This window comes from Pelodiscus sinensis, chromosome 2 (genome assembly GCF_052426305.1).
Source record: "Pelodiscus sinensis isolate ZL-2025 chromosome 2, ASM5242630v1, whole genome shotgun sequence".
NCBI lineage: Eukaryota > Metazoa > Chordata > Testudines > Trionychidae > Pelodiscus > Pelodiscus sinensis.
In genome coordinates this window covers 86,369,558-86,395,962 of record NC_143053.1, presented here as the reverse complement: position 1 = coordinate 86,395,962, position 26,405 = coordinate 86,369,558, and the positions used below count along the sequence as shown (strand labels likewise).

Here is a 26,405-nt window from a genome sequence, read left to right as displayed (position 1 = left end):
TACTCCTCGTGGAATGAGGTTTAACAGTTAATTCGAATGAAGGGGTTTATCTCGGAATCGTGCTTCTCTGCCGCGTGTAGATGCGGGCAGTTACTTCGGGCTAGTCAGTTTCCAAAATGGCGACCGGCCGAGACTAATCAAGCATGGGATATTTAAATCACGCGCTTCATTAGCAATTTCGGTCACTCTCATTAGCCTCCCTAGTTCGAACTAGGGAGCTAGTGTAGATGTACCCTGCCTGATTAGGGAATGCTTCCCATTCGTTCCAATGTCTCCTTAATTTGGGGCGGAGGTGCCAACTATTTCTGCAGGTCCTCCCCGCATGCAGTGTAAGGGATGCCCGATCTGCTTCATGGTCTCTCAACTTAGTTTAAATGGACATCTGCTGACTTCACAGAGGTATGGGAGCAGGACATGATCTCATCACACTAGTATCTTTGTAAAATGCCCTAAAGAGTGGGCATTTCATAGAGATCCTGGTACAGTATTTACAAGTATCTCTCAGATCAGTGGTATTGTTGCATTTAGCTTTTTTCTTTATCTGAAGCAGGGACATGGAATCTTTTTTGGGTTGGGGGCCACTGACCAACAGAAAAGTCAGTACACAAGTGAAAAGAAAAAAACCCACCACCCACCTTACTGTTATGACTCTTGACTGAGAAGGAGAAAGACATTTCCTTCCCACACCAAAGCTTAGAGGGGGCCCAGATTGGTAGATTTTGTGTGCTCCAGGAGGAGGGACTAGAAGGCTAGCACAAGCTCCCCAATGTTGGGTGGGGTCATGATCCTCAGGGGCTGGATTCAGGCAAGCCAGGGGCCACATCTGGCCCCTGGACCTGAGGTTCCCCACCCTGATTTAAAGAGCCAGGACATTCAGGGCAGAATATGTACAGTGTAAAAAAAACCCACAGATGTTAAAGCCTCCATTTTAGTGAATTTTGGAGGGCCTAACTTGAAGATATGTTAACATAACGTATTTTTCAGGATTAGGTGCTCACTACTTTCTCGCAATCACATTCCTTTAAAGTGTTTCGTTAAAGTAGGCAACCTAAAAATTAAAGTACCTCAAATCACAACTTATATAAGGGTATTATATTAGGCCATGATTTTGCATCAAAGTAATGTTGCTCAAAAAGCCCCATTTTTTATTTTTCTTGTTTGTTACATTTATTCAATAAATTAACACGGTGTATTTTAAAACAAACAGAATTACATTCACAACAAACTATGTAACGTGGGCTAACACTGCTGTACCATCATTAACTTCTGTATTTCCTAGTTAACAGTATAATCTTAATGATGTGTTTTTCTCATATGAATGTTGTAAACATAACAAACGCATATGGTAAAAACATGTGTTTTTACTCTGATTATATATACCTGGCTTTATTTGGATTGTATGTATGAACCATTTATCTGTAAGTTTGTTTTCAAACAGACTTCGGAGTGTGTGTTGCTTTATGCATAGTTTAACCTTTATTTTTTGTTTAACCTTTACTTTTATTACCTCAGTTAGGTTTGCTCATTACCTCCAATTTTATTGAGATATATACATATTATTTTATGAATATATAGTCCTGATTAAAAATAACTAGATATTTGGAGGAAAGATTTCTTAGTTAACTTTTCCTTCTGTCAATAACATTATAAAGTTTAACAAAAAAGAGAAATTGAATAACGTCCTTACTCTTGCTGCATTATAAATTCGGAATATCCGGCTGATTATGTCTTCTTCTAAATCAGCTGATACAAATTCCACCTGAATAGGACCATGTCGATGCACCCCATTTTCTGGCCAGTATTGGGGACACAACTACAGAAGATCAAAATCACAGACAAGCAGTTATTTATAAGAACAATGATATCTTGTAATATCCCTGGAGAGTGCATTTTTCCTATTTTTGAATATGTATAATTTCATTTAATTTTTTTTCTTTTTAAAGAGTTACTACATTTTTTTTTGTTTACACATTATAGTAAGATTTTAGTTTCCCAATCTCTGGGCCAGTTTTTTCAGTATTCCAACTTTACTTCTGGAGAACAAACTGAACAAAATAAATTCGTAAGTAAATGTTTCTCAGGTGGTGCTATATTCTTAACTCTTTGGTGGTTGGAATTACATGTTGCTGACACTCACCATCAATTAAACATTCAGGTATGATACGCTGTGAGATACTGTTGAACAACATCACATTCACTACGGCTACATTGTAGCCTTCTTCCGGAAAAGCTTATGCAAATGAAGCATGGCATGAAATATTGATGCACTTCATTTGCATAATTAATTAGCAGCCGCTTTTGTGCAAGGGGCTTTTGCGCAAAAAGAAGCTGTCTACACAGCTTGAGCAAAAGCAGCTGCTAATTAATTATGCAAATGAAGTGTGGCGATATTTCACGCCGCACTTCATTTGCATAAGCTTTTCCAGAAGAAGGCGACAGCATAGCTGTAGCCTCAGGATGTGCTGTGAGCACAGGACCAAAGATCTAATATCTTTTAAAGTGTTCTAAGTGTTATGATACCAGTTCATATCCCAGTGGAATGTGTTATTGCTGTTAAAAATTGTATAGTGATTCTCAAAATTCCAGTGGCTATATTCTATTCTCAGTTTAGCCCCAAACAGCAAAATAGCTAAAATCAGCATCGCTTAACAATTTTCAGTGCTCTATCAGTCTTACATTTGTGAATGCCACTTTACAGTAGAAAATGTGATCTCACTTTTTCCCAGAAATAAGTTAGCTGTTGAAACCTAGAGATCACAGAAGAATATTAAAACATATCTTGAACAATTTAAGTGTCCAAGAATTTCCATTACTTAATTCTGGAATGAATCAGCTGATTCTTGGTCTTCTTCTACCCCAAATACTTAAAAGATTACTTTAATTCAACATTTTTTGATGGAGATTCTTGGAGTTGTCCTCTAGATAGTATATTTTCAAGCAAAAAATCTGTTTGACTTGCCAAGATATCTATGTTTGCTGTGCCATTGTAGCTGTGTTGGTTCTAGGATATCAGAGACCCAAGGTGGATGAGACCCAAGGTGGATTTACTATTGGGTCAATTTCTGTTGAGGAAAGAGACAAGTTCTCAAGCTTACCAAAGAAGACCTCTGTATAAGCTCAAAAGTCTGTCTCTTTCACAGAAGTCCAATAAAAGGTATTACCTCAGCTACGAGACTTATCTATAATAGTTCATGGCCAGGCATGTAAGCATGCAGCAAAATTAAGTATAAGAATAAGCAAACTTATATTTGCTTGCAGGAGAATCGATCTCATATTTTGAAATTTCACTTTATCCAATAAAGCAACAATGGTCTTCATTCTGTTGCACTTGCTGCTAAGCCACAGCTGAGCGGACATGCTACAGCTGTTGTTTTGAAATTCTTATAAGGCTCATCCCTCAACAGAGCCACTCACAAATTACCGCATTTTAGGAAAATGTGGCCATTTAAAACAGAGTAAAAATAGGCCACAGTCTTATTTGCATATCAGTTCAATTTAACAAATTAAAAACAAAAAATTCCAATTAGGAAAATGTATTTTCTTCTTTAAAACATTCTACATTCACAGCTCATACTGATAAGCAAATTAGTTTTAGACTCTGCTATGAATCTTAATCATGTTTTCATTATGAAATGCACTTATTTATATTGAGTGGTAAAATACAATGAATACAAACAGCTAATGTAGATTTGCAACATGCTGTATAATTCATTATAGGACCTTCCATTATGTAATAATACTATTCCATTGGCTTTTTAAACAACTAATTAAAAATCCTGTAAAGGCTAAGATGTTTGGTACAGCTGCTGTAGGAATGCATAATTTTTAAGTATATAGAACATTTAGGTTGAGGTTTTTTTGTGAATGTGAGTGGCTGGATGTATGTTATGGTATCAGCTTTTTGAGGATAGATGTTCACTAATTGATTTCTCAGGAAGGTACAGCATTCCCCCATAACTGTGTGTGTGTGTGTGTGTGTCTATATATATATATGTAGCAGCAGCAGATCCTCATGACTATGATGTAGCAGCCACTGTCATTCATTAAATGGACTATCTTGACTGGTTGCTTGTAAATCTTTGCTTGAAAAGACAAAGTACAGAAAGCTGTAGGCTTCTTAAAATCTCTCTAAATTGCATCTTCAACCACATTTGTGGTCAGCCTTATGACTATTTGCTTTGACCATAACTCTACATACATTCTATAAAAGTGTACCTTCTTTGGAATTTTGGACATGACCCCACCACTGCAATCATCTTGTTCTTAACGAGGGCAAGACTGCAACTTGCTGGGATCATCTAAATATCTCTTCACTTGTGACTAAACCATCTCAACGTATGTAAAGAATGTGCCACAACTTTTGTCACTAAAAATTTCCTCTCACTTTTTTTATGGCCATGATTCTTTTCTATATAGCAGGGTTATCATCACTATCATGTTGAACACTTGTATCTTAGATGTCTCAGAGAGATCCTGCCATAGAGAGGCCTTTGAAGATTCTGAAATGTCACTGAGCAAGCTTAGTTTGACATGTGAATTCTTTAGGTTATAGAACCTCCTGCTGTCAACTGACTACCCAGACAGATCAAACTATTTACCCATTCAGTGTCATTGCTGTCTGCATGCACCATAAGCAGGCCATTCACTTCCATTTTACAGGAAACATGCATAGCTTTGGTTTTATCACCACTGAGCCTAAGTCCCAGAGATTCTGCAATTTCTTGCAGCAATCACTGTAGTTGGTTAGTAGTCTTTTCAAGTAAGGAAATACCATCTGTATGCTCAAGTTCCTCCAAAGATGAATCTTGAAAGTCTGCAACTTCTACTTGTGCCTCAATCAGTTTTGGATTGGAAGAGGGGGTTTATCATCCCCTTTTTTCCAAAAAGGGGAATGATTCATTTGCTCAAATTATAGGGGAATAATGCTTCTATCACTGTTAAGGAAGGTGTGTAGCACCAAACTACTGAACAGACTGAAATGGTGTCTTAAACCAAAAATGACAGGTAATTAGTGTGGTTACTGGTAGGTCCATCTACAATCTATGCTATATAGGCTTTGTGGAATGTTACCGAAAACAAACTAAGGCAACAAAAGACAGTTAATGCTATTTTATAGACCAGGCAGGTTTTTGCTCAGTACCCAAATCGCTCCCGTGGATACTGATGCAGTGGTATGGGGTGCCTCGTGAGTTAGTGTGTCTTGTGGACAAACTATCATGGTACATTTAGCTATGTCAGGGTCAATGGCTGTATCACAGACGGGTTATTAGCAGGATCAGAAGTGCCCCAGGGTTATTTTCTCTCACCCATGTTATTTAGTCTTCTAACATAGCATATCTGTTGTAGTATATTACAGTATTTTTTAAATATATGATATAGAAATAAATACATAAATGATTATTACAATTAGTAAGAAAGCTGTATAACTATGAATGGTTTTCAATAAATGGAGTCCGTTTCTCCCTTCTTTTTGCTCTTTGAGTTTTGAGGTATATGCCCAACAAAATGCTTCTTACTTACACTGGAGAAAAAGTTTCATGAATCACAAAGGCAGGTGTATTACCTAATACTCTATATCCCAATCACTTTTAACAGAAAGTCCAATAAATGCCTAAAATAACCAAACATTATTTTACAGTCAAAACACAGTTTACACATTCAAAAACTCTGTGTGGCGATTACTAAAAGTTTGATTCCCTGGAGTGTATCCTCATTCATTTTGAAAATTACCTTAGACTCATGAATAAAAGTTTTGTCTTTATTTTATTTTTTTTCTCCTGCAGACATGTAAGAGTGGTTAGGGACTCAAAGGTTTAGTATTTTAAGGCAGTGTTTGGAATTTGTAGGGACTGTTCTTTTAAAGACAAGGTTGAAATCTATTACATTCTTTAAAAACAAAAAACCTTAGTGTTACCTTGAAATAAAAGTAAACATTGTTCTGTGTATGACAAACTTATTTTTAAAAGATTTTTGAACAAAAATCATATGCAGCATTGATAATAAACACAGTAATTATGGGCTTACTTTAAACAATGATCAACATTTATATCATTTATATAGACAAGTCCTGTGCACTACATTGTTCCCATTGAATGATGGTGTTAAAAAGTAAGTTAGAGCTTAAGAAAGTTGCCAGATCAGAAGCCCAGAAAAACTCACGTTCTTCACTTTTTGAAAGAACGGGTATTTCTTTCTAAAGAATAACGAGCTGCTACATTCAGAGGCAGATTAGATTTTGTTGGGTCCTGGGCCAGAGCAAGTGAGGGCCCCTTCTCACCCTTCTGCCTGCAGTCTCCCCTGCTCACTCCCTGCCCAACACTCCTTCCAGGGAGCAGAGCTGGGGCTTCCCTTGCTTCCCAGGATAATCCCCAAGGAGGTGGAGTGGAGCAAACTCCTTCACCCAGGCCCTGTTCCCCAGCAGAATTGCTGGATGGGTGGGCAGAGCGGGGCAAGCGCCCAACCTTAGACACCACTACTTCATGGGTGGATGAAGTGGGGCAAGCCACCACACCTTGATCTTGCCTCTTGACAGGAGCACCAGGTAGGTAAGGCCCAGCAGATAGGGGAATGGGCCACCCTTTTTCTGGGGTCCCCAACTGGCCAGGGCCCCTGGCACAGGCCCTATTGGCCCCGTGGCTAATCTACCATTGACTAAGATTGTATATTAATGAAAGGTTCATCATACATTTGTCTCATCCCTGTTCTAGAGAGAACCCGTTGATGAAGGTAGTCCAGTCTCCATTCCTGTTCAACTCTTGACCTCTCCACTGAGGCTGCCCTTCACAGTTCCAATTTGTGCCAAATGTAATGCTAATTTTTCTGATAGGAATGACTGTCCACTAAGAGGTGGACCAAAACCACAGATTCATTTCACACAAGCTATGAGAAAGCTCGTGAACGTCTGCTTACTCTTGGCCACTACAAACTCGTTATTAGTTTTGACCCATGCCCTAGAACCGAAAGGTTTCACATCCTATTACCAGTTACCAAGAAGACCACTTCCTCCCTATGATTAAGGTGTTGTGTATTTACATTTTGGTGGAAAAACTCATTCATTCCTCCCTCCTTCCCTTTGCCTATCATTTTTCTAGTGTTTGTGAATTATGGTTTAAAGATGTTTTGAAGCACACACTTAAGTATCTAAACACAACAATACTTTGTAAAGTACTATTTGATTAGAGCAGTATCTAGGACTTACTTGTGCTGGATCCACATCATTCAACATGACGATTGATGTGCAGTGATAATCTAGGACTAGCCTCCAGAAATCCTTGACAGTATTTGGTAAAGGATGCTGGGTAACTATAAAAGCGGAGGGTTGCTTATAGCTCTGCAAAACAATAGCGACAGAGGATTAAATGGAAGTGATAAGAGAAGAAATCCATCCAGCAAAACGTCAGCAATGGCTCCAAACCGTAGGGTAATAAGTATTATTGTTATTTTGAAGATTGCTCATACAGTGTTTTCAGAACTTTCCTGACATGTTTGCTTGCAATCTACTAAACTGTAATTCTACATCTGGAGACAGTATTAACAGATCATTCTTTGTGAATGACTGTGATGATTCCTGTGTTGGGCGATGCCTACTTATCTATTTAAGAAATAATGTTTAAATTCTAGTCTAAACGGCAGCAAAGCAGTATTTTCAATGGGCAAATGCAAGTTTACTTCTCCCTCTTTAAATACTGGCCCATGTCCAAGCCCGCTGATGGGGGGAAGGGGGAAGAAGTAAAAGGGACAGTTGCCCCAAGGCCCAGTGATTCACATAGGCCTGGGGATCCTAGCTGCTGCTGCTGCTACCTGGCAACAGTGGTGGCCCCAGCAAAGAGCCCTTTAAAACTCTGTTGGAGTGCCATGTGCTGTGTGCGCCTCTGAAGGCTGGTGGGGACCTTGCTCTGAGTGGCTTGGAGGACTGGCTACCCCCAGCCCTGCCCCTTCTGCCTGAGGCCCCTTCCCGGAGTGCGGAGCTACCCCTCCCCTTGCCCAGGTGCCCACAGAGACTGTTCCCTGCCTATGCCACTGACTAGAGGCACTGGGTGAACTTTCATCCATAGCCTATGATTTATACCCAGACTCTTCCTGCCGCTGAAGGCCACAGTCTGTTATTGGTCAAGGATTGTCAAAGCCTCCCATTAAGAAGGTGCCATCTGCTCTGAAGGAAGCTTGTATGAATCTTGTGCTCAAGAAACACAGACGCTACACTGCCTGACTTTTAGCAATATGGCTAAAAGTGGTGTAGTGAAGACAAAGCATTGATTACTCCCGTTCTAAAATATAAGAGATATCCTATTAGTCTCTAGAGAGTGCATAACACTTTTAAGGGTCTTTTTAGTGATACCCTATTAGCGGTATTAAAATTACCATAACTGCATCTAAAATATTCATTTTTTCCATCAACTGAACAGGAAATGTTCATTCAGACAGATATAAATAGAACTACTGAAGTAATGGCTTGTGTACTATATGTGCTGACAGGCAATTATTTTTTCTGTTAATTACTGCGTGAATTAGAAGGAAAGGGAACTAAAATATTGCTGCAAACCCAATTATCCCAGATAACTGCATTGGTGACTTAATAGGGAACTCTTTTTCTCTTAGGCCAGATGGTTAAAAATTCAAGAGCTAGCAAGAAAAATAGACATTTTTAATTTGTCAGTACTCCCTGACTGTCTCTGTGTGGTTTTGGAACCTTGGCTGACACAAAACATATGAGGGATCCTAAATGTACTTAGAGGTTTAAAGATTTTGTGTCATTTTTTGAAAGGGAAGTGGAAGGATTTGAGTGCTTTGGTGCTGACTGCACTACCCAGTATTTTACAGTTTGGAGAATAGTTAATTCCTGCTTTATTATTAATGATATAATGGGGTTTACATCCATCAGTGCGGCGTTAATGTAGTTACTGCTCTCTCCATCTATTGTTATGAGGAAAGGCAGGCATCTGTCTGGAGGAAGAACATCCATACAGCGATTCTTCTCATGATTACGGGGCAAAAGTGCTATACTGCAATCTTCTACACGCAGCGTTGGAGTTACCATGTTTAGAGTCTATGAGAAAGAATAAACAATACACATGCAAGGTTAGCTTATCAGTGAACAAATCCTAGAGTATTTAAATAATAGGATTTCAAATCAACTTGTGACAGAGTTTCTCAGGGAATTTACAAAAAAATAAAAAAAACAACACACACATACTCCAAAAGAATAACAAACAACTAGGTTTAGAAGCAAAATCTTGGGATTGCTGAACATAAGTACATCTGAACAAAGAACCTGAAGGATGACTTCAGAGTTATTTGTATTCAGGAGAAAGGATCATAAAAGGAAACCATATAAGATTCGACCTTTGTTTATGAGGAAAGAGAGAACTTTATATAGACAATTACCTTATTGCATCTCTTTATTATTTCAACAGAAATTTGTGACATATTATTGCCCTGTTTTGTAGTTCTTTCTCCATAGGCCTGATCCAAAACCCACTGAAATGGAGACTTAACTTTGACTTTAATAGGCATGTGACGAGGAGACAGACATATTGCAATTATGCATGTTGTGCTGTCCACAACTTACCCTAAATTCTTCTTTGATCTGACTTGAGTTAGTCTGAGGATCCAGTTTATTCATTTCATAGTACACCGACCTAACTTGAGAAGCTGGAATAGAAGTATCTCCACAAAGACAGGCTTCCAGTATTGCATCATGGATAAATACATACTGCTCCTGGTAAGGCAATCAATACAATTAATGACTTAGAGGGAACATACCTCAACTGTTAGTGCTCAAGTAAACAATAAATAACCTATAAAGCTCCCATAAACATCAATGTGCATTGAGTAGAGCCCATAGGGAGCAAAAGTGGTTTACAAAATATATTACAATATTATATAGAAAAAGCTGTGGAATGTGGGCCCAATAAGTTATGATAAGTAAGCCAACCGAATGGTACACACAAACCCCAGTTTTTACTGTTGCTTGCCTTGTCTTGCATTTTTATTTTTGCACAGTTCCACAGGCACTTCTGCTCACAAATGGGACCCAAAGTGGTGGATCCTGGCTCTAACTAAACAATATCCACCAAACTATCTTTTAAAAAACATTTATCATCTCAAAAATCAGAAACAAAGGAACACCCATAGGCTTGTTTGTTTAAATACAAAGTGGTTTTGTTGTTCTTCACTGAACTATATATATAAGGCATTTTCCATGTGTTGTGGCAGGTAGCGTACGTTATGAAGAGCAGTACTTTTACTGAAAATGATAATAGAAAGTTCAAAGAAAGATGTCAATACCTCAGTTTGCACCATGTTAACTCTTCGAGATCGAAGCTCCCTGACACAGTTGTATATATCTACAACACCTTCTCTTTCTGCCATATCTAGCATGATGTCAATAACAATGAAGCATCCAGTTCTACCAGCACCAGCACTAAAATAAAAAAAGAGCAAGGCACACAGTGTATGAATTCACATAAGATACAAGGTTTAGAGCCTAATTCAGCAAGGGCATCAGGTATGGGATACCTACAGAAGTCAACAAGAATTCTGCATAGCAGGGTTTTCAAAACTCACACTCAGTTTTGCCATTTTTACTTAAGTTTTTACTTAGTTCATTGTGATGAATAGTTTCTATGACTTCAATTACTTATAGAGTAATTATTCAATGTAAATGGGAAAGAATGAGGCCCAACATCTTAGTGGGAAAAGCAAAAGCAGGCATTTTTGTTTTGCTTACCTGCAGTGTACAACCAGTGGACCAGCATTAGGTGGGCTCTTGGACTTCACCTGCCGCACAAATCCAAGGAGTCCTGTTGCATGGTATGGTACGCCATGGTCTGGCCAGCCTGTGAAGTGAAACTGTCTGATTTCTCGGATTTCATGAGCACCTCTCTGTCCATAATCAAACAAACAACAAGAAGAAAAAAAATGTAGAAATGAAAATGGGGAAGAAATTAGGAGAGAGCTTTTGTTTGAACATGAGTTTAACAATCTGGGCTTTGTTTATCATAACTACTAGAGATCTTGAAAAGGAAAGATGAGATGTGGATTTCCAGCTGGATTCAAGTCTTAGCATAACACCTGTTAGTTTAATACTAACCTGATTAGATGCTTCTGAAAAGCCCACTAAATGCCCACTTGCATCTTTAGGCATCTAAATAGCTTCAACAACTCAGCCCTAAGGGAATAAGTCAACAACAAAGCCAGGAACAGACATGTGGCAAACTTCAGTGAAGTCAGGATTTTACTCTAGAACTTCTGATATTAATTTCTCTCATTCCTTGTTTACAGGGAAGCAACCCAGTGGCAGCAACATCTGTGTGTGTTCCTCCAGTCACAAGGACTGTACTTTTGGGTGCCCCTTACATGGGCAGCATTGGGGATGGATAGAAGGCTCTTTCCACTACTCAACCATATAGGGGCTAACCAACTCTTAGCCCTTAGTAAGTTAACGTCCACAATGCATGGATATAGTGACATACCTACAGAAGGCCTATTGGAATGGTATTTGCCAAGAAACCACATGCTGTTATTATTTACAATATCAACCTGTAGGGCATCCAGGTAATTAGATTTTTTTAAAATCTATTTTTTCCTCTGTCAAATTGAAGCCCTGTGTATTTGTCAGTATAATATAGTCTTTTACAAACCTATAAACCAGAGATCGCCATATACATTTCAAACACAAACAATATTTTGAGAGATGGTGTCCATCTTGGACAGATATGAAGGGTAGGTGTGGAATAAATATTGATTATTTTAATAACTGGTCATCTTTATTTTTTCTTAAGGCTGTATGTCTCTGTCTTGAACTTTTTTGCATATAAAATAACTCACTCTATTTGCATGGTAACGAAGTACTATGAAGTTGTTGTTTAGCTTTATTAACAGCATGCAAGCATCAGGGCAGGAATTTCCAAAACTTACAACATGTGTATCTCAAAGGAGCTTTTCTGCAATGTGTCAGAAGGCCCATTCCTTTTCCCACTGACACCAATAGCAAAACTTCAATTGACTTCAGTGGGAGTGGGAGCAGGATCAAGATCAGGGAGACAAAATGTGGAGTGTAAGCAGAATGGATCTTTTTGAGAGATTATCTAATGTCCATATATGTTTGTAACAGGAAAAATGCAATGGTTGGCAAATATCTCCAAACTTGTATGTATTCTTTTGAGGCTATGTCTTCATTGGGAGAAAGATTTTTTTTATACTATGCTTAAACTCTAATACAGACAAGGTAATTTATATTTCAACGCACATTAATGCGGGGGATTGTAATATGTTAAAATATAAATTACCCTGTCTATGCTAGGGATGTTAGGAAGCGAGAAATTATCTAATTGTGTGGTTGACAGAATTTCTATCAACTACACAATTAGTCGGTAAGGGAGGAAGCCTCAGTCCAAGCTTGCGCCGAGTCTAGGAGCTACTGCCCCACAGCTGGGCAGGCAACCCGGCTCCTACTACATTTAAACTGCAGAGTTGCAGCGGGTGTAGCTCCTGGGCTTGCTCAGTCTGGGCTTGCACTGGGTCCAGTGGTCCCTGTCTATGACGGTCCCAGTTCACTGCTGGGACCTCCCGCAGATGAAGCAGCCCCTATCCGAGTGGCTTGAGCTGGCCACAAACAGAGGCTGCTCCAGCAGCAGCTCCTGTTTGTGGTGAGCCTGAGCTTGCTGCAGGAAGATGCTGCTTTGTGGCAGCCTCCCCAGTCCACCCGCCCCCATGCTGCTGCATCTGATAGAGACAGCAGCCTGTATGGGGTGCAGGCAGCACTGCGGAGACGATGATGGGGGGAAACTGGCTTTGAAGCTGGCTCCCACCAGAACCAGCTCCTGCTTTCCCCCCGGACTCCTTGCTGCTTCTGATATAGAGGGGGTGTGTGTGGTGGATGCAAGTAGTCAACTCAACTAATCAATAAGCCTAACATAAACATTATCGGTTAGTCAACTACTCAACTATTTCCTTACATCCCTGATCGACGCTAGAATATTAGCATATGTTTGTCCACATACTCTTTTTGCTAGCGAAGACAAGGCCTTTGAGTTTGTTAAGAAAAACTGTGTATTGTCGTTGAAGGTTGTCCATATTAAACTACTTGTTTATTGGCATTATAGATTAGGAAACAAAAGGCAGACAAAATTGCAATATTAACATTATTGACATTTTGTGGGAGGGAGAAAAGAAACAAAAGCTGAAGTTATTAGCAGGATAAATAATGATTGTCAAACACCTTTAAAAATAGGCCACCTAAATTGCACCTCCAAAATTTAAATGTGCATCTATTTCACATACAAAACCTCCATTTGCATACTCAGAAGAGGTAGATGTACCTATAATTGCCTGTCTGCAACCACACTTACTTGTCTGGCAAGTGAAAATGACAATATACCTTCAAAGGCATGATTTGTATATACCCAATGGAGTCACACTTATTTCAAGTGTAATTTTTGTCTACCATTTGTACTAGCACTCCACTCTTATAGAAAGGACTTTGCATATAGCATATTGCTATAATGAGTTTTCTTATTGCATCTACAAAGACTCATTTTCATCTCTCTGTAGCCTCCCTACTGGTTCTTATACCCAAAACAGAATCACAACTGTGTGAACCATGAAACCATATGCTCAGCTTGGAAAGATGATATTGTTCACCTTTTTTTTGAAATTTAAAAGATGAAAAATCTGTCATATTATAAACTATCCTTAGACTGTTAATAATTTAGGTCTTGCTCTTGAAACATTTACTCAGCTGCTTACTGTTATATATGTTAGTAGTCCCACTGATTAATAGTTCCTGTGTAAAACTACTCATGTGGACAAAGTTAAGGTCATGTGACAGTGTTTGCAGCATTGGGGCCTAAATCTCTTCAAAGTTTTAAATTACAAAAGAGTAGGATTACAACCATCATACCTTGAAATTAATTAAACTGTTATTTCTTTTTGTATCAATCAAGCCTGTCCTCAATAATTACTCCTTAGTTTTCTTTTAGGAGCATACAGGAAAAATGACCTTAATAATTAAGTGAGTTAGAAACATTTTATACAACCTAAATTCTGGAAAATTACAGTGGAGGATATGGGTAGCCTGGACTTTTCAGCACAATAAGGAAAACTTAAAAAAAACCAAACAAACAAAACAAATCAGAGGGAGCAAAAACAAACATATCCCTTCCTGAATCACACAGAAGCTGAATTTATCAGCTTATTCAAAAGCTGCCTATTGTTAAAAAGCCCAGTGTTTAAATGAGGTATTTCAAATGCAGAATTTTTTTAGAAATAAAATACTTAGGATCATTTATCCCTATCTGCTTCAATTCACTTATTCATGAGCTTTTGGTTATGAGTAACTGTAAAATCCTCCATGTCTTTTTTCCCAGTGCTGACTAAGAAGCGAAAAGCTAACTTCAAAGCATGAGCTTAGAACTTGCTGAATAGAAATCAACCAAAACCACATCACCTTCAAAGTCTAACCACCCCCTTAGCATCTGTTTATTAAAATAACATCTATATAGTGGGAGACAACAGATTTGAATGAGCTGAGGAAAAAAGCATTACTAATATTAGATTTGGTTTGCTGGACTAGTGTATATTTAATGATTAAGCTGAAAATGTAATAAGAAAAATTAATTGTTCATCTTCCCGACTGTGCCTGTGTCATGCATTGGGAGATCATGAATAAGATGCTCTAAAATAAACTGAGATTAGATAATTCAGTAACAAGAGGGGGGATACCTTTAAAGCCTTGGTTTGGAGAAAACTAATACCATGGCAAATAAATCAGTTTCATTTATGTATTCCTAAGTCATTTGATATTCAAGACATGCTAGCAACTGAACAAAAATCTCAGCATTAAATCATGCTGCTTTTGTCACTGCTTCCAGCACATGCGTTGGTAGTTTACTACGTTGTCTCCTTAGGCTCTAACCGTACCCCCGAAACAACTATCTGTTTTGTATACTTGTTAATTAAGTGACAACCAAATAAATGGCATTATTCAGATTAAGTAAGTGACAATACAATATGCCATTTCCAATGGGCTGGTAAGGAATCTCCCCTGATTAATGTCTTGTTAAAAATTACTTCATTATAAGAGTTCTGCTTTAGATCAGGAAATATATTGGACCAGTGTACTACATCAATTATAATCATGCGAGATGCCTGAACAATAGTAGTTTATGAAATGACTTATGATGCACAGTGGCTTGATTGCGGTGAAAAGAAGACAGGAAAACAGCATAAGTGTCCTGTTTAATGATGGGTGGGTCAGAGTCCTCTCCTCCTTTACGACCCTAAGAGAATGAAATATCTGTTTCCATTTCGAATCTGGGCCAGGTCAAAGCAGAAAGGAAGTGCATTTAAAGAAAAAGGAAAATCTAATATTCCATAAGGGATTACCAGAAGACTACCCACAAAGTGATTTGCTATAGTAAATGGGCTGCCTGTTAGCCAATGAAATCTAATATCTTTCCAAAATGACAAAATTGCATGTATTTAACTTGCATGGGAAAGCACCACCATATTTAAAAAATACACTTTTCCAAACTTACCTTTTCTACAGCAAATGTTCGAATCACATATTCAGCGAGGAGCTCTGTTTCTATTAGGGTAACTTTAATGTCTTTATATATCTCTGTGTCATCTGGCCAGTATTTGCAGCATTTGACCTTTTAAAAATACAAAAGAAATTAAGGTTCATAGTTTTCAGCATCTGAATCTGTTCTGTACCCTTTGCATTGATTTATGAGCTTAAATTCAACCCCACATAAAACAGTCAGGCTTCTTACACAAGGAAATGGTCCGTGTATTAAAAGCAGTAGTGTAGCTGAGAGTAAATGTTGGTAAATGGAGTTTGCCAATTTCTCATCTGGGGAATACAGTTTAATTTAGTTAGTTAACCTACTTTTTTTTTAGCACCTCATTGCTGACTTAAAGAACATGCATTTTTAAAACACAGTTTTGGGGTTCTAGGTGGGAATAATATTCAGTAAAATAAGGTAAATTTGTATGTAGTGGAAGGTTGTTTACACTGCGCATAGCTCAGTTACAATAACCACCCATTTCTTGTTCTTTCCAAGCCAGGGAGTATCCAGAGGGAAAAGCTACAAATAGAAGCTTGAGTAAACTCAAGCTCGTTTTGATTTTTTTTCCACTTGCAGGTGCTATTGGTTTCAAAAATATCTTGCATTCTTTTAAAATGACAATGTATGCTGCAGACATAAGGGTTTGTCTAATGTTTAAAAGAAAAAGCATCTGTTGTCTCAACTCAGAATAAACTTCTAAAAAAAAAACTGGTAAGAGGTGGCCATATAACAAAAGCACACGAATGGGAGTCAGGCTCTATTCCTGGCTTTTAACATTGACTCTGGATAAATTCAGACACTCATTGACTTCAGTAAGTTCTGGGGAATTCATTGCAGTGAAAGGAAAGAGGGGAGGCAGCTTGCATGAGAGTTGCTGGGGTTTGGTATGGTCCAGTGTAGCCTAGCACAACCTTCACAACCTCCTCAACCTTTAGAGAAATGCATCTAAATATCTTTTGCCAGCAATGAACACACAGCATTTACAACATTAAAAACAGCTGCATGCAATTCATACTGCTGGTATTTCTATTTTGCTGTTTATAAATACTGTACTTTGAAAAAATTCCATCTAGAAGAATCTCTGAAAACCCTTCAGTTAGGAAAACAGAAATCATAAGAAACATATTGGAGGCTCATTATCATCTGTCTGTTCTATTTGATAATCCAGGTCATTGGCTTTGTTCAAATCCTTGACTCAAACAGAGGGAATCATCATATTTGTTGTTAGGGAATGATTTGAAATAGCTTTCCCCCATATGTTGAAGATGTTTTTCTGTGCAAAGCAGCTCTTCACATTGTCACCAGACTGATACAGACTACTGACAACCCTGGAAAGAGGAAGCAGCTGCAGCAGTGGTTCTAGTCACAACAGAAGTCCAAAGCATCGTGTTTCTAACTTTAGCTCAACACCTCTCAGATGGGCGCCTGCCATCTCAAAACAGCTGAGGTTACTAAAATAAACTAGATTCACCTAAATGACTTGGCTCTGAAGGAAAACATGCACGTTTCTAACTAGAGAGACAGAGTTATTGAACCAACTCCTGTTGGTGAATAGAGACAAGTTTTTTTGAGGTACACAAAGCTCTTCTTCAGGTTACAGGTGCGTGGATTACGATTAAGGAATAGGCACATTTAAAAAGACCACTTCTGTGACAGATTCAGTGATACATATGTTCCCTTTAGTCTTAATAGCTGGATTTTGTTCTCTTTTGAATTCCCATTTAAGATAATCCAATGGAACAGTTATGTTAGGGTTGGTAGGAACTTCGGTGCCTCATGCAGCTCTGCCCCAAAAAGGCTTTGTGCTTCCCATTGCTCAGGGAATTTTGGATGTGGGGTAGATTGGGAATAGTGTTGACAGTTCGATGACAACACAATCCCCTGACAATTATGTCTGGTGGGAAGAGGGGTGTATCAGCTATGGGAATGGTGCAGCTGTAGCCATTTACGGCTTTACTAAATGTTTCACAGGCTGGGAGAAGATAAGATTTTTTAAATTTTGCATTAAATCATTTTGGTTCCAATCCTGCATCCCTTTAGGCATGTGCTAAACTTTGTGTGTGCTTATGTAACGGACCGTTCAATGTGCCAAAAGTTAGGCAAGTCAGAATGACCCTGATTCTCATCTACACGAAGGCCCTCCACATTAATGTAAAGTGGGTCCAACAAGCTAGTGTAAATGGGATTGAGATCCATAAATATTTTGCTGCATCAGGACCTCTATCTGTTTGAAGTAAATACCTTTACAATGAGATCAGAAAAGGTTTTACAAAAATGTGTACATCTAAACATTTAACATTTTGTATAAATATTTGGAACATACTTTAAAGCAAAAGTTGAAGGGAAGGTTTAGGTATATGACACATATCTGTGCCTATATAGATATAGGTATATATAATATACCTAAACTTTCAATATACATGTATGTGTAGGTAAAATAAATAATAAATGTACTATAATTGTACAGCAAAATTAAAAAAAACCCCGCAATTACAAAAGGGTTTTACACCACTAAAATACCAATAAATGTCAGCCACAAGCTCATGAATTTTCAAAGCTCATGTAAGTAGAACAAAGATTGAGAGGGAGCTCTGAGATATTCCCACGTTTGTTACCAATCACATTGCCAAAAAACCAAACCCTCTTAGAAAATAAAAGGGTAATTGGAGGGAGGTCATGAAAGCTCTATAGGTATAATACCTTCTTCCCCAGGTGTACCTGTCCATCTGTTACATATGTATTTTGGTCTATGCAAGCAGATCATCATCTACTTACATCTCAAAGACAGCAAAATGGAGTAAAATTAGACTCTGAAAGATGAAGATTAGGGTAACAAGTTGTGCTCACTATTTGTAAATATGGGAGGCATACAAACAGTGAATAGGAACAGTGACTAAGCTTGAATGATTTGAAACAGTGTATTTGGCCTTAGGCAAGTAACATGCTTTGAAACTGTGGCCATGAAAAGCAAGTACTCATTTTTGGAATTCACTCTTCTTTGGAATGGGAACATTACAGAAGTGATATGTGAACTAGCAGGGAAAAAAGCCTCATAGTTAGTATTCAGCAGTTTAAATAAAAGATTTCTTAACTTTCTTTGATTCTAAAATATACTTAACAAGATGTAATATAGCTAACTATTGCCTGTGCACTATATGGCATTATTAATGCAGACCAGGTTTATACATTCTAATTTAAAATTAATCCAGAACTAAGTAAATTAATAAAATAAACAAAGTTTGAAATGGAATCTTCTGGAAGTAAAGTGAAATATCCATCCAAAATCGCCGTGGAAACTTTTTACACTTTTTACTTTTGTAAATCAGCATAGCCAATCTTACACTTATTTTACTATTTGAAGTAAAAGGAGATCAATTAAACATAAGAATTTTGAATTAAATCAATTTGAAACAAAAGCCATGTAATTAAATCCAGTCTTTCTTCTTTTTTTCCAAAATATATATGTCATCTTAATTTGCGAGTAGGCTGCTCTGAATGGTCACTGTGTAGGTTCTAGTGGTCAGCATACGGAAATGGGAATTGAGGGTTGAGTCAAGGGGATTAAGACAAATATCTTCCATTAACCATAATGATTAGACGTGTCTCTCAAATCCCTAGACTCTTGAAAAATCTCAATCAAGATCTCTGAGCAGCAGAGCCAACAACCTTTGCATGTCCCTAAGTGTGGATGTATATGTGTGGGCGGGGGAGGAGGAGGAGTCTCTGTGCTCCTGGAAGAGGCAGGGCAGGGCAGTGCACTCCCCAACCCTTAGCACTGAGGCTCAGCACTCTGGCAGCGATTTAAAGGGTCTAGGGCTCTGACTGCCACCTCTGCTACTGTGGCAGCCAGAACCCTGGGTCCATCCCTTTGACTCACCAGGCCCTTGGGCAATTGCCCTCTTCCCCCTCCCCCGCCATTGACTGGCCTGTATCTTAGTTATATTCCCAGCTCCTATGCAAACTTGCTGTTGATCTTGGCAAGTAAATTATCTCTACCTGTGCCTCATTTTACACACCAGTATTTAAGAACACAAGTGGTGTGAAGCTTAATTAATGCTTCCAATGTGCTTTGGGATCCTCACTGTATAAATGCAAGCTATCATTCTTTCCATTATTCTCTTATATTGGGTGAGATTCTCTCTATGAATTCTGCTGGCGCAGGTTCCATATACAAGGTGACAGACAAATTCCTCCAGCCTGCCTGGAATGAGGTCTCAGAGCTGAAAGCTGCTTCCAGCCTCTGCTGTACTGGGGACAAGAGCTGGCAAATAGAGACCCCAATGTGGCAGTGCCAGTATAGGAGGGCAGTTACAGTTCACATATGAGATGCACTAAATTAAAAACCTGTCCAGAACAGTCTTCACCAAGTGAATGCCTAGCCTGCCCTAACTCAGTTCTTGGGCCCAAGCATTAGTAGCAGCACACCACGTTTTCTGTCTTTGACAAATCTGTCTTTAGAAACAATGTATAATATTTAGCATGCTCTAAAAAGAGCTATCTAGTTAACTAAAATCTACACGATGGCTACATTTCCTGGGGTAGTGTGTATGCTTTGTGCTGCTCTGCTGAAACAGGGTGAGCAGACCTAAGAAAGATAATTCAGTCTCCACGGTGATCTAACTTAGATCTGACAAAAGGTTTCATATACCACATGCCCTCTCCCTGCTGCTGGTTCAGCACGAAGAAATTGACGTGGCTGGATGCCTCCGTATTATTACCTACCTTGAGGTGATTTGGGCCCTCAGTAGCCATTAAAGGGTTCTACAAATGAAGAGAAACTGGCCAAGCACAAAGCATCATTATAAAGAAGGATGGTCAATGGACCATTACATTTTTGGACTGTGGTCCAGTGGTAAGAGGACAAATGGTCTAGTAGGTAGACCATACATCTAGGACTAGACTATGTGTTGTGTTTTGTGTGACTCCATGGCAAGTCATGTGGTCTCTCTTGCCCTGATCCTCAATGGTATTTAGGCAATTAACTTCCAATGAAATCAACAGGAATTACATGCCTCAACACCTTTGAGGATCTAGGCCTCAGGTTTTCATCCAAAAAATGGGGACAATAGTACTTCCCTATCTTAGAAGAATGTTATAAAGTTAAATACATTAAAACTTGAAAGACCTGCAGATATTATGGTGATGAGGATCATGTAAGTACCTAAGACAAACAAATGCTCAGGACAGAGAAAAGATAAGCTTTCAAGTCATCTTGACATCCTTTAAATTTTGCCTTGTGCATGTGGGCTGTATTCAAACATCTGTATGAATTTATCCATGTATTTGTGTTTCCTTATACCACCTGTGTTTACTTCTCAGATTGATCTGTTTAAATTGGATTTGTGAGAATTGATATTAATCTCATTTGATGATATTTTCTCGAGCATTCGTTCTACTGCAAACAAATGAAGACAACAAAACACTGAAAACTGAATTCATCTTTGTTTCAAGTTATACAGGGCAATGTTGTATACATGCATGCTGCTGCTCTGTTCAATGGGGCAAACACTGTTGATTTGTGGACATCTTTATTAAATGATTACAAAAGCGTTCTTCTAGTTTCCTGGAAAATAACAGCAATTTCTTTCCCCTGAGGACTCCTCTCCTGCTACGCATGATGGAATAAGGCCAACTTGCTATTTCAGATTATAAATTTGGAAAACAGAAATTCATTTTGACTGTTAGACATATGATGATATTCACTGATTTGCCAGATTAACAATGGTTTTAGACTATGAGATTTTATAATTGTTTTATTTAGAATTCTGTTAAAAAACATTATTGCCCATCATGTTCCACTAAAAACAACTACCACTACCAAGTATGTATAGAAGCTACCAGGAAAATATATGTATGAATAAAATAAATCCTAAATGGGGAATTACAATATTTGTAGTCTTAGAACACATATTAGAAAGTGCCTAGACACAAGGGCTGGAGTTAATGCATCTATTGTTTTTTCCCATCTGTGTATTTTGTTTTTTTGTCCTTCACAGATAAAGAGAAATCTTAGCCCCCAACAGCCATTAAAAAAAATCTACGACACTTCTCATAGGAAGTGCATTAACCCCAATGCCAGAACTAATTCCAACCTGTGTAATTAGAAGTCTAAATAATTTCCCTCCATTTAATCTAGATAAAACATTCTAAACTTTATTCTAAATACTAATGTAGACTTGTGTGTGCTGTTAAAGAGCTACTGTGTTTCATGCCAACTTCAGTACTGGATAAAATGAATCCCACACATAATTTGGATATATAATGTGGTAAATATTAAAAGTACTTTGGGATCCTTTTACACATGAAATGCAATATAAATGAAATATTATGGAGATACCTGGCAGCAGCTCTATGGTTAGAATTATATTGAAATGTGAACCATAAACTCCTGTTTTACGTTAAAAGTAGGTGGCTAACTGATGGGAAATGTCATACATACACAGTTAATTTTACATCCTTTGAATTTTACATGTACTGTATGTGTGTGTGTGTGTGTATATATATATATATATATAAAAGATAGAGAGTGTTTGTGTGTGTGTCTGTGAGTCTCTCCATCCATCTGCAAGTCCATTTGTTCAAGAGCTTCTAAACTATATCAGCTAGCACCACCAAATTTGGTATGCAGCTTCCTCTTATCCTAACTTAAAGCAAGATGAGAGGACAGGCTGCAAGCAGGGGGAGGGCAGCTGGAGGCTGGGCAGCCTGCGAAGCCCCACCAACCCACCCCAGATAATTTGGAGTTCACGATGGAGTTTGGGTTCCAAAGAGCTGTCAGTCAGGAAGTGTAGCTCCACCCACCCAGGAAAAGCTGCAGTCTGTGGAATGCAGCTCCTGGCCTCTGGGAGGAGTCACTATCCAGGGAGCGTAGCCTTAGCTCCTTGGGAGAAGGCACCGGTGAAGCAGCACTACTCTCACTACAATAACCCCCCCACTTTGTAGCCCCCTGCCCGGACTCCTGGACTTCCCACCTCCATCCCCTGCCCTGAGCCCCCACACCTTCCAGCTCTCTGTCCTCCTACACTGCTCCACTTCTTGACCTGAGTTCTCCATCCCCTGTCCTGACTCCTGCAGCCTCCACTCCCTGATCCAAGCCCCCCATTCCCAACATCCAAGCTCCTCTTGGCCTCTGTTGATAGGACGAGAAACAATGGGCTTAAACTGCAGCAAGGGAGGTTTAGGTTGGACATTAGGAAAAACTTCCTAACTGTCGGGGTGGTTAAACACTGGAATAAATTGCCTAGGAACGTTGTGGAATTTTCATCTCTGGAGATATTTAAAAGCAGGTTAGATAGATACCTGTCAGGGATGATCTAGATCAGGGATGGGCAAAAGGGCCTCCACAGGCTGGACCCAGCCCGCGGAGGCCCTGCTGCTCTCTCGCTCCCAAGCCAATTAGGGCCAGGGGGCAGCCTGGGGACGAGGATGTGCGTGAAGCCTCCTTCCGCCCTGCTAGGAGCACATGGCGCTTTGAAGCGCCGCACGCTACTTGCATGGTGGGGGCAGAGTGGAGAAGGCAGCTGCTGGTAGGTAAAATCTTCTACCTTTATATAGGTCAGTCTGCCCTCACCCAAATACTCACCCTTACTTACACTTCAAAAAATCCTTGGATATTAGTACGGCAAACACATTTCCGTGAAGTAGTGAAGATCACAACACACAACCAGGGCCGGCCCACAACATTTTGGCACCTGAGGTGTGGAGCTCAAATTACCCCCCCCCCCATTTCCCCTCACTGCACCAGCAGCAGACACAATTTTCTACACTCTGTGTCTAGTAGCGCCTCCCCACAGTCTGGCACCTGAGGCTGCCACCTCAGTTCACCTCATAGTAAGGCCAGCCCTGCACACAACATACTCAAGAAAAATCCATAACAGCAAGGAAATGAAAAGTTAAGACACCTAATTGCACATACTCTCTACTCCTTCCTCCTTACCCCACTATTTCCACAAAACACAGATCTTGTAATGCATCCTTAACCCTGTGCTCACAAGGCAGCCATTTCATCATCATTTCATCATCATTTGAATTGCCATTCTGGAAACACCAAACTGCTGTGTCCCCAGCTGCCATTCTAAACAACCATGACTACTACTGTTGAGGAAAAAATAACCCAATAAAGGAGTGTGGTCATATGTGCAGGAGAGGGGCAGATTTAAGGTTACAATGCATAGACGGGTGTATACAGTTGCTATGATAAGGATAAGGTGTACATGAAAGTGTATAGAGCATGTACTGTTACTGCCTTAACTATTCGTTTCCTTGTTCTATGAATTTGTCTCAGGTAAGTTACATTATTGCAACTGTGCCTGCTTCAAAACTAATTTTTGTGTATATTATCAGAACTTGCTGTTTTTAGCTCTCGAGAATAACTGTGACCCTATAATTGATTCTTATGCTTCTAATATGATACTTCTGCTTTGGTTTTATTTTGTATAATTATTTCTGTTGCCACCTGTTGGTAAATATTTTGTTACTAAAATAATGATAGAAAAACATGAGGCCTACCAGTGAATTTATATATCAACTGCTTCTGCTGGGTTTCATCAGTGGCTTTCATAATTTATTTAATTCTAAACTCTTCCATCACAAAAAAAGGGAGTGAAGAGTGACTACTGAAAGAATCTAATGTGAAGTGATGTGACAAGCCAAACTGGATTCCAGATGCCCAACAAAACATCAGTAACAGTTCAGTGAGTGCAAAGGAGGAGATTACATGAAACAGATATAGCTAAATGAGCAGAGCTCACCAGCTTTCACATCTTCACCATCAAACTTTTGGAAAGGAAGTGATGCTTCAAGATGTGAGATTCTATACGTACCTCCAATAAGAATTGGAAGGGAACTCTGGCCAATATGATTCTGACATAATGGCCTGATCTGATTCCCACCGAAGTTAGTGTAAAGGCTCTCACTGACTTCAGTGGGTGGATCAGGCTCTATGCGCAGTCTCTGTGAAATGGCAATAATGATTTGTTATCTGTGTTTGCCAAATCATCCATGTCGTTTTTTTTAATAAACACACCATTTTCTTGAAGAAAAATCCCCATGTTAAACTAAATCTGATTTAAGAAAATAACTTGATTCACATTAAACCATTTAGTAGTTATATCAATTATATGCAGAAAAGTAAAGGTCTCCCAGATTAGCCTACTGTTTAGTTTTGTCTCTCTGGAGCATTTTTTTGCGGTCTTGGTTTTTGTTTTCTATCCTCTAGTCGGCAGCTTGGAAAACTATCTGCCTCTTATTTCTTACGCGGTGTGATTTTTATGCAAAACTTCATTTTAAATGGAAAAAACTGGGCAACACCAACCTAATAAAGAAACAGACTTTTGATCCAGGCTATTAGAGAACTTGTGTTTTATTTGGTCAAGGCTCTCACGTCTGCTTCAACTTCTCTTTGTTTCAAACCACTTCATCACCTGTTACCATTGAACTGTACATGACAACTCAACAATGATTTCCCTAAATGACTGTGAGACCCCATTTAGATTTTTAATAAACAGTCACATTCTAATGAGGTCTTCATAAATCTGACTAAATATGTTTAGAAATCATTAGCTTAAATTACCAGTGCAAAAATCTCCTTTGGGAGCTCTGCAGATTTTGTGATAAGGCTTCTGGCAGATGGATTGGTATAAAAACACAAGTGAGTTTTGAGTGTAAATGTGAGTGACTTGGTAACAGACTACTAGATAAAGAGATAAATGTCCCTCAAGTAGGTTCATTAAAGAGGGAAAACAATCAAAACACATTTCTGGGCCATTTAAATACCAGGTGCACAGCAGTCTGCAGATGCCAAAAAAACTGACAAGGGTCCCTTGCTGGAACGTACAAGAGCTTAAAGGGATGCATGGTTTTGACAAGTGTGCCTCAGATAATGACAGGTATTGGCAGATGTACCCAGACCCTGCTGGAGGGGAATGGAGAGAATGAGTCATCTGCAGCAGGTGCTTGCATTAGGGAAAGCCTCATGGTGGCTCCTCCACTGGCAATTAAAACAGCCCTGATGCAGAATGCTCCAGGGCAAAAAGCAAGTGCCTAGGACTGATTTACTGACTATCCAGCCAGTCCTGGTAAACAAATACACATATACTCCCTTAATGATTAATTCATGAATGATGCACATTATGTGACTAACATGTTAAATAGGTGTTCATTTTACCTTGAAATATAAGGTATTTTTTGTTGCTTTTCAACTTAAATAGTACAAGAGGTCTGTAAGCAAATCTGTAGTCTAATACTAGAACTGTGACAAAAATATAAAAGTTCAAAGTCGGGTAAGGTTACTGGATTTGCCCTGCAGGAATCTAACCGATTGTTAAAACAGAAAATGACGGTGACAATTCAAGGACGGTGCCCATTAAAAATATTAGTAATCGAGGCAGCACAGCCCTCTCTGCTAGGTATGGAAAGAGAAATGGCATGTTTGTCATTTAACTCCTTTGGTGATGACAATCCCATTTTGGGAATGGAGTCAGTGTTCAATGACAGGCAAAAGCCCAGGGGTGATTAACTACATTTCTGTGTGTGTCATAATATCACTGTTCTTAAAATGTGGTTATAATTCCTCTTTAAAAATAGTACTACCACTTTCCTTATCAAGTGGATATACATTTCTGCAATCTGCAACCTTGTGTCCTCACTGGACTGTTGTACCCCTACGAGATTCACATGAGGCAGTGTGCATAGTGGCACTGCTGTTGCGATTTCTTCTCTTACTTGTGCAAAAACACAACAGGAGGGACTCCTTATGACAGAAGTTGCTGAGGGGACGTACTGTGTGGACTGAAAGGCTCTGACCAAGATCTTCATTCTCTCCTGTGGGTCAAA

The 26,405-nt window shown here is 39.0% G+C and overlaps 1 protein-coding gene across 10 annotated transcripts in view; it reads right to left on the bottom strand.

Moving 5' to 3' along the window:
* PTPRM (protein tyrosine phosphatase receptor type M) overlaps window positions 1-26,405 on the bottom strand; it is a 700,717-nt gene that overhangs the window by 15,075 nt on the left and 659,237 nt on the right. For all 10 annotated transcript variants that reach the window (XM_075920958.2, XM_075920953.2, XM_075920954.2 and 7 more), the window contains 7 exons: window positions 15,540-15,656; window positions 10,730-10,884; window positions 10,288-10,423; window positions 9,569-9,718; window positions 8,873-9,046; window positions 7,199-7,330; window positions 1,688-1,813 (listed from right to left, as the gene is read on the bottom strand). In XM_075920958.2, coding sequence (XP_075777073.1) covers window positions 1,688-1,813; window positions 7,199-7,330; window positions 8,873-9,046; window positions 9,569-9,718; window positions 10,288-10,423; window positions 10,730-10,884; window positions 15,540-15,656 — 990 coding nt within the window. The remainder of the gene's footprint in view (window positions 1-1,687; window positions 1,814-7,198; window positions 7,331-8,872; window positions 9,047-9,568; window positions 9,719-10,287; window positions 10,424-10,729; window positions 10,885-15,539; window positions 15,657-26,405) is intronic.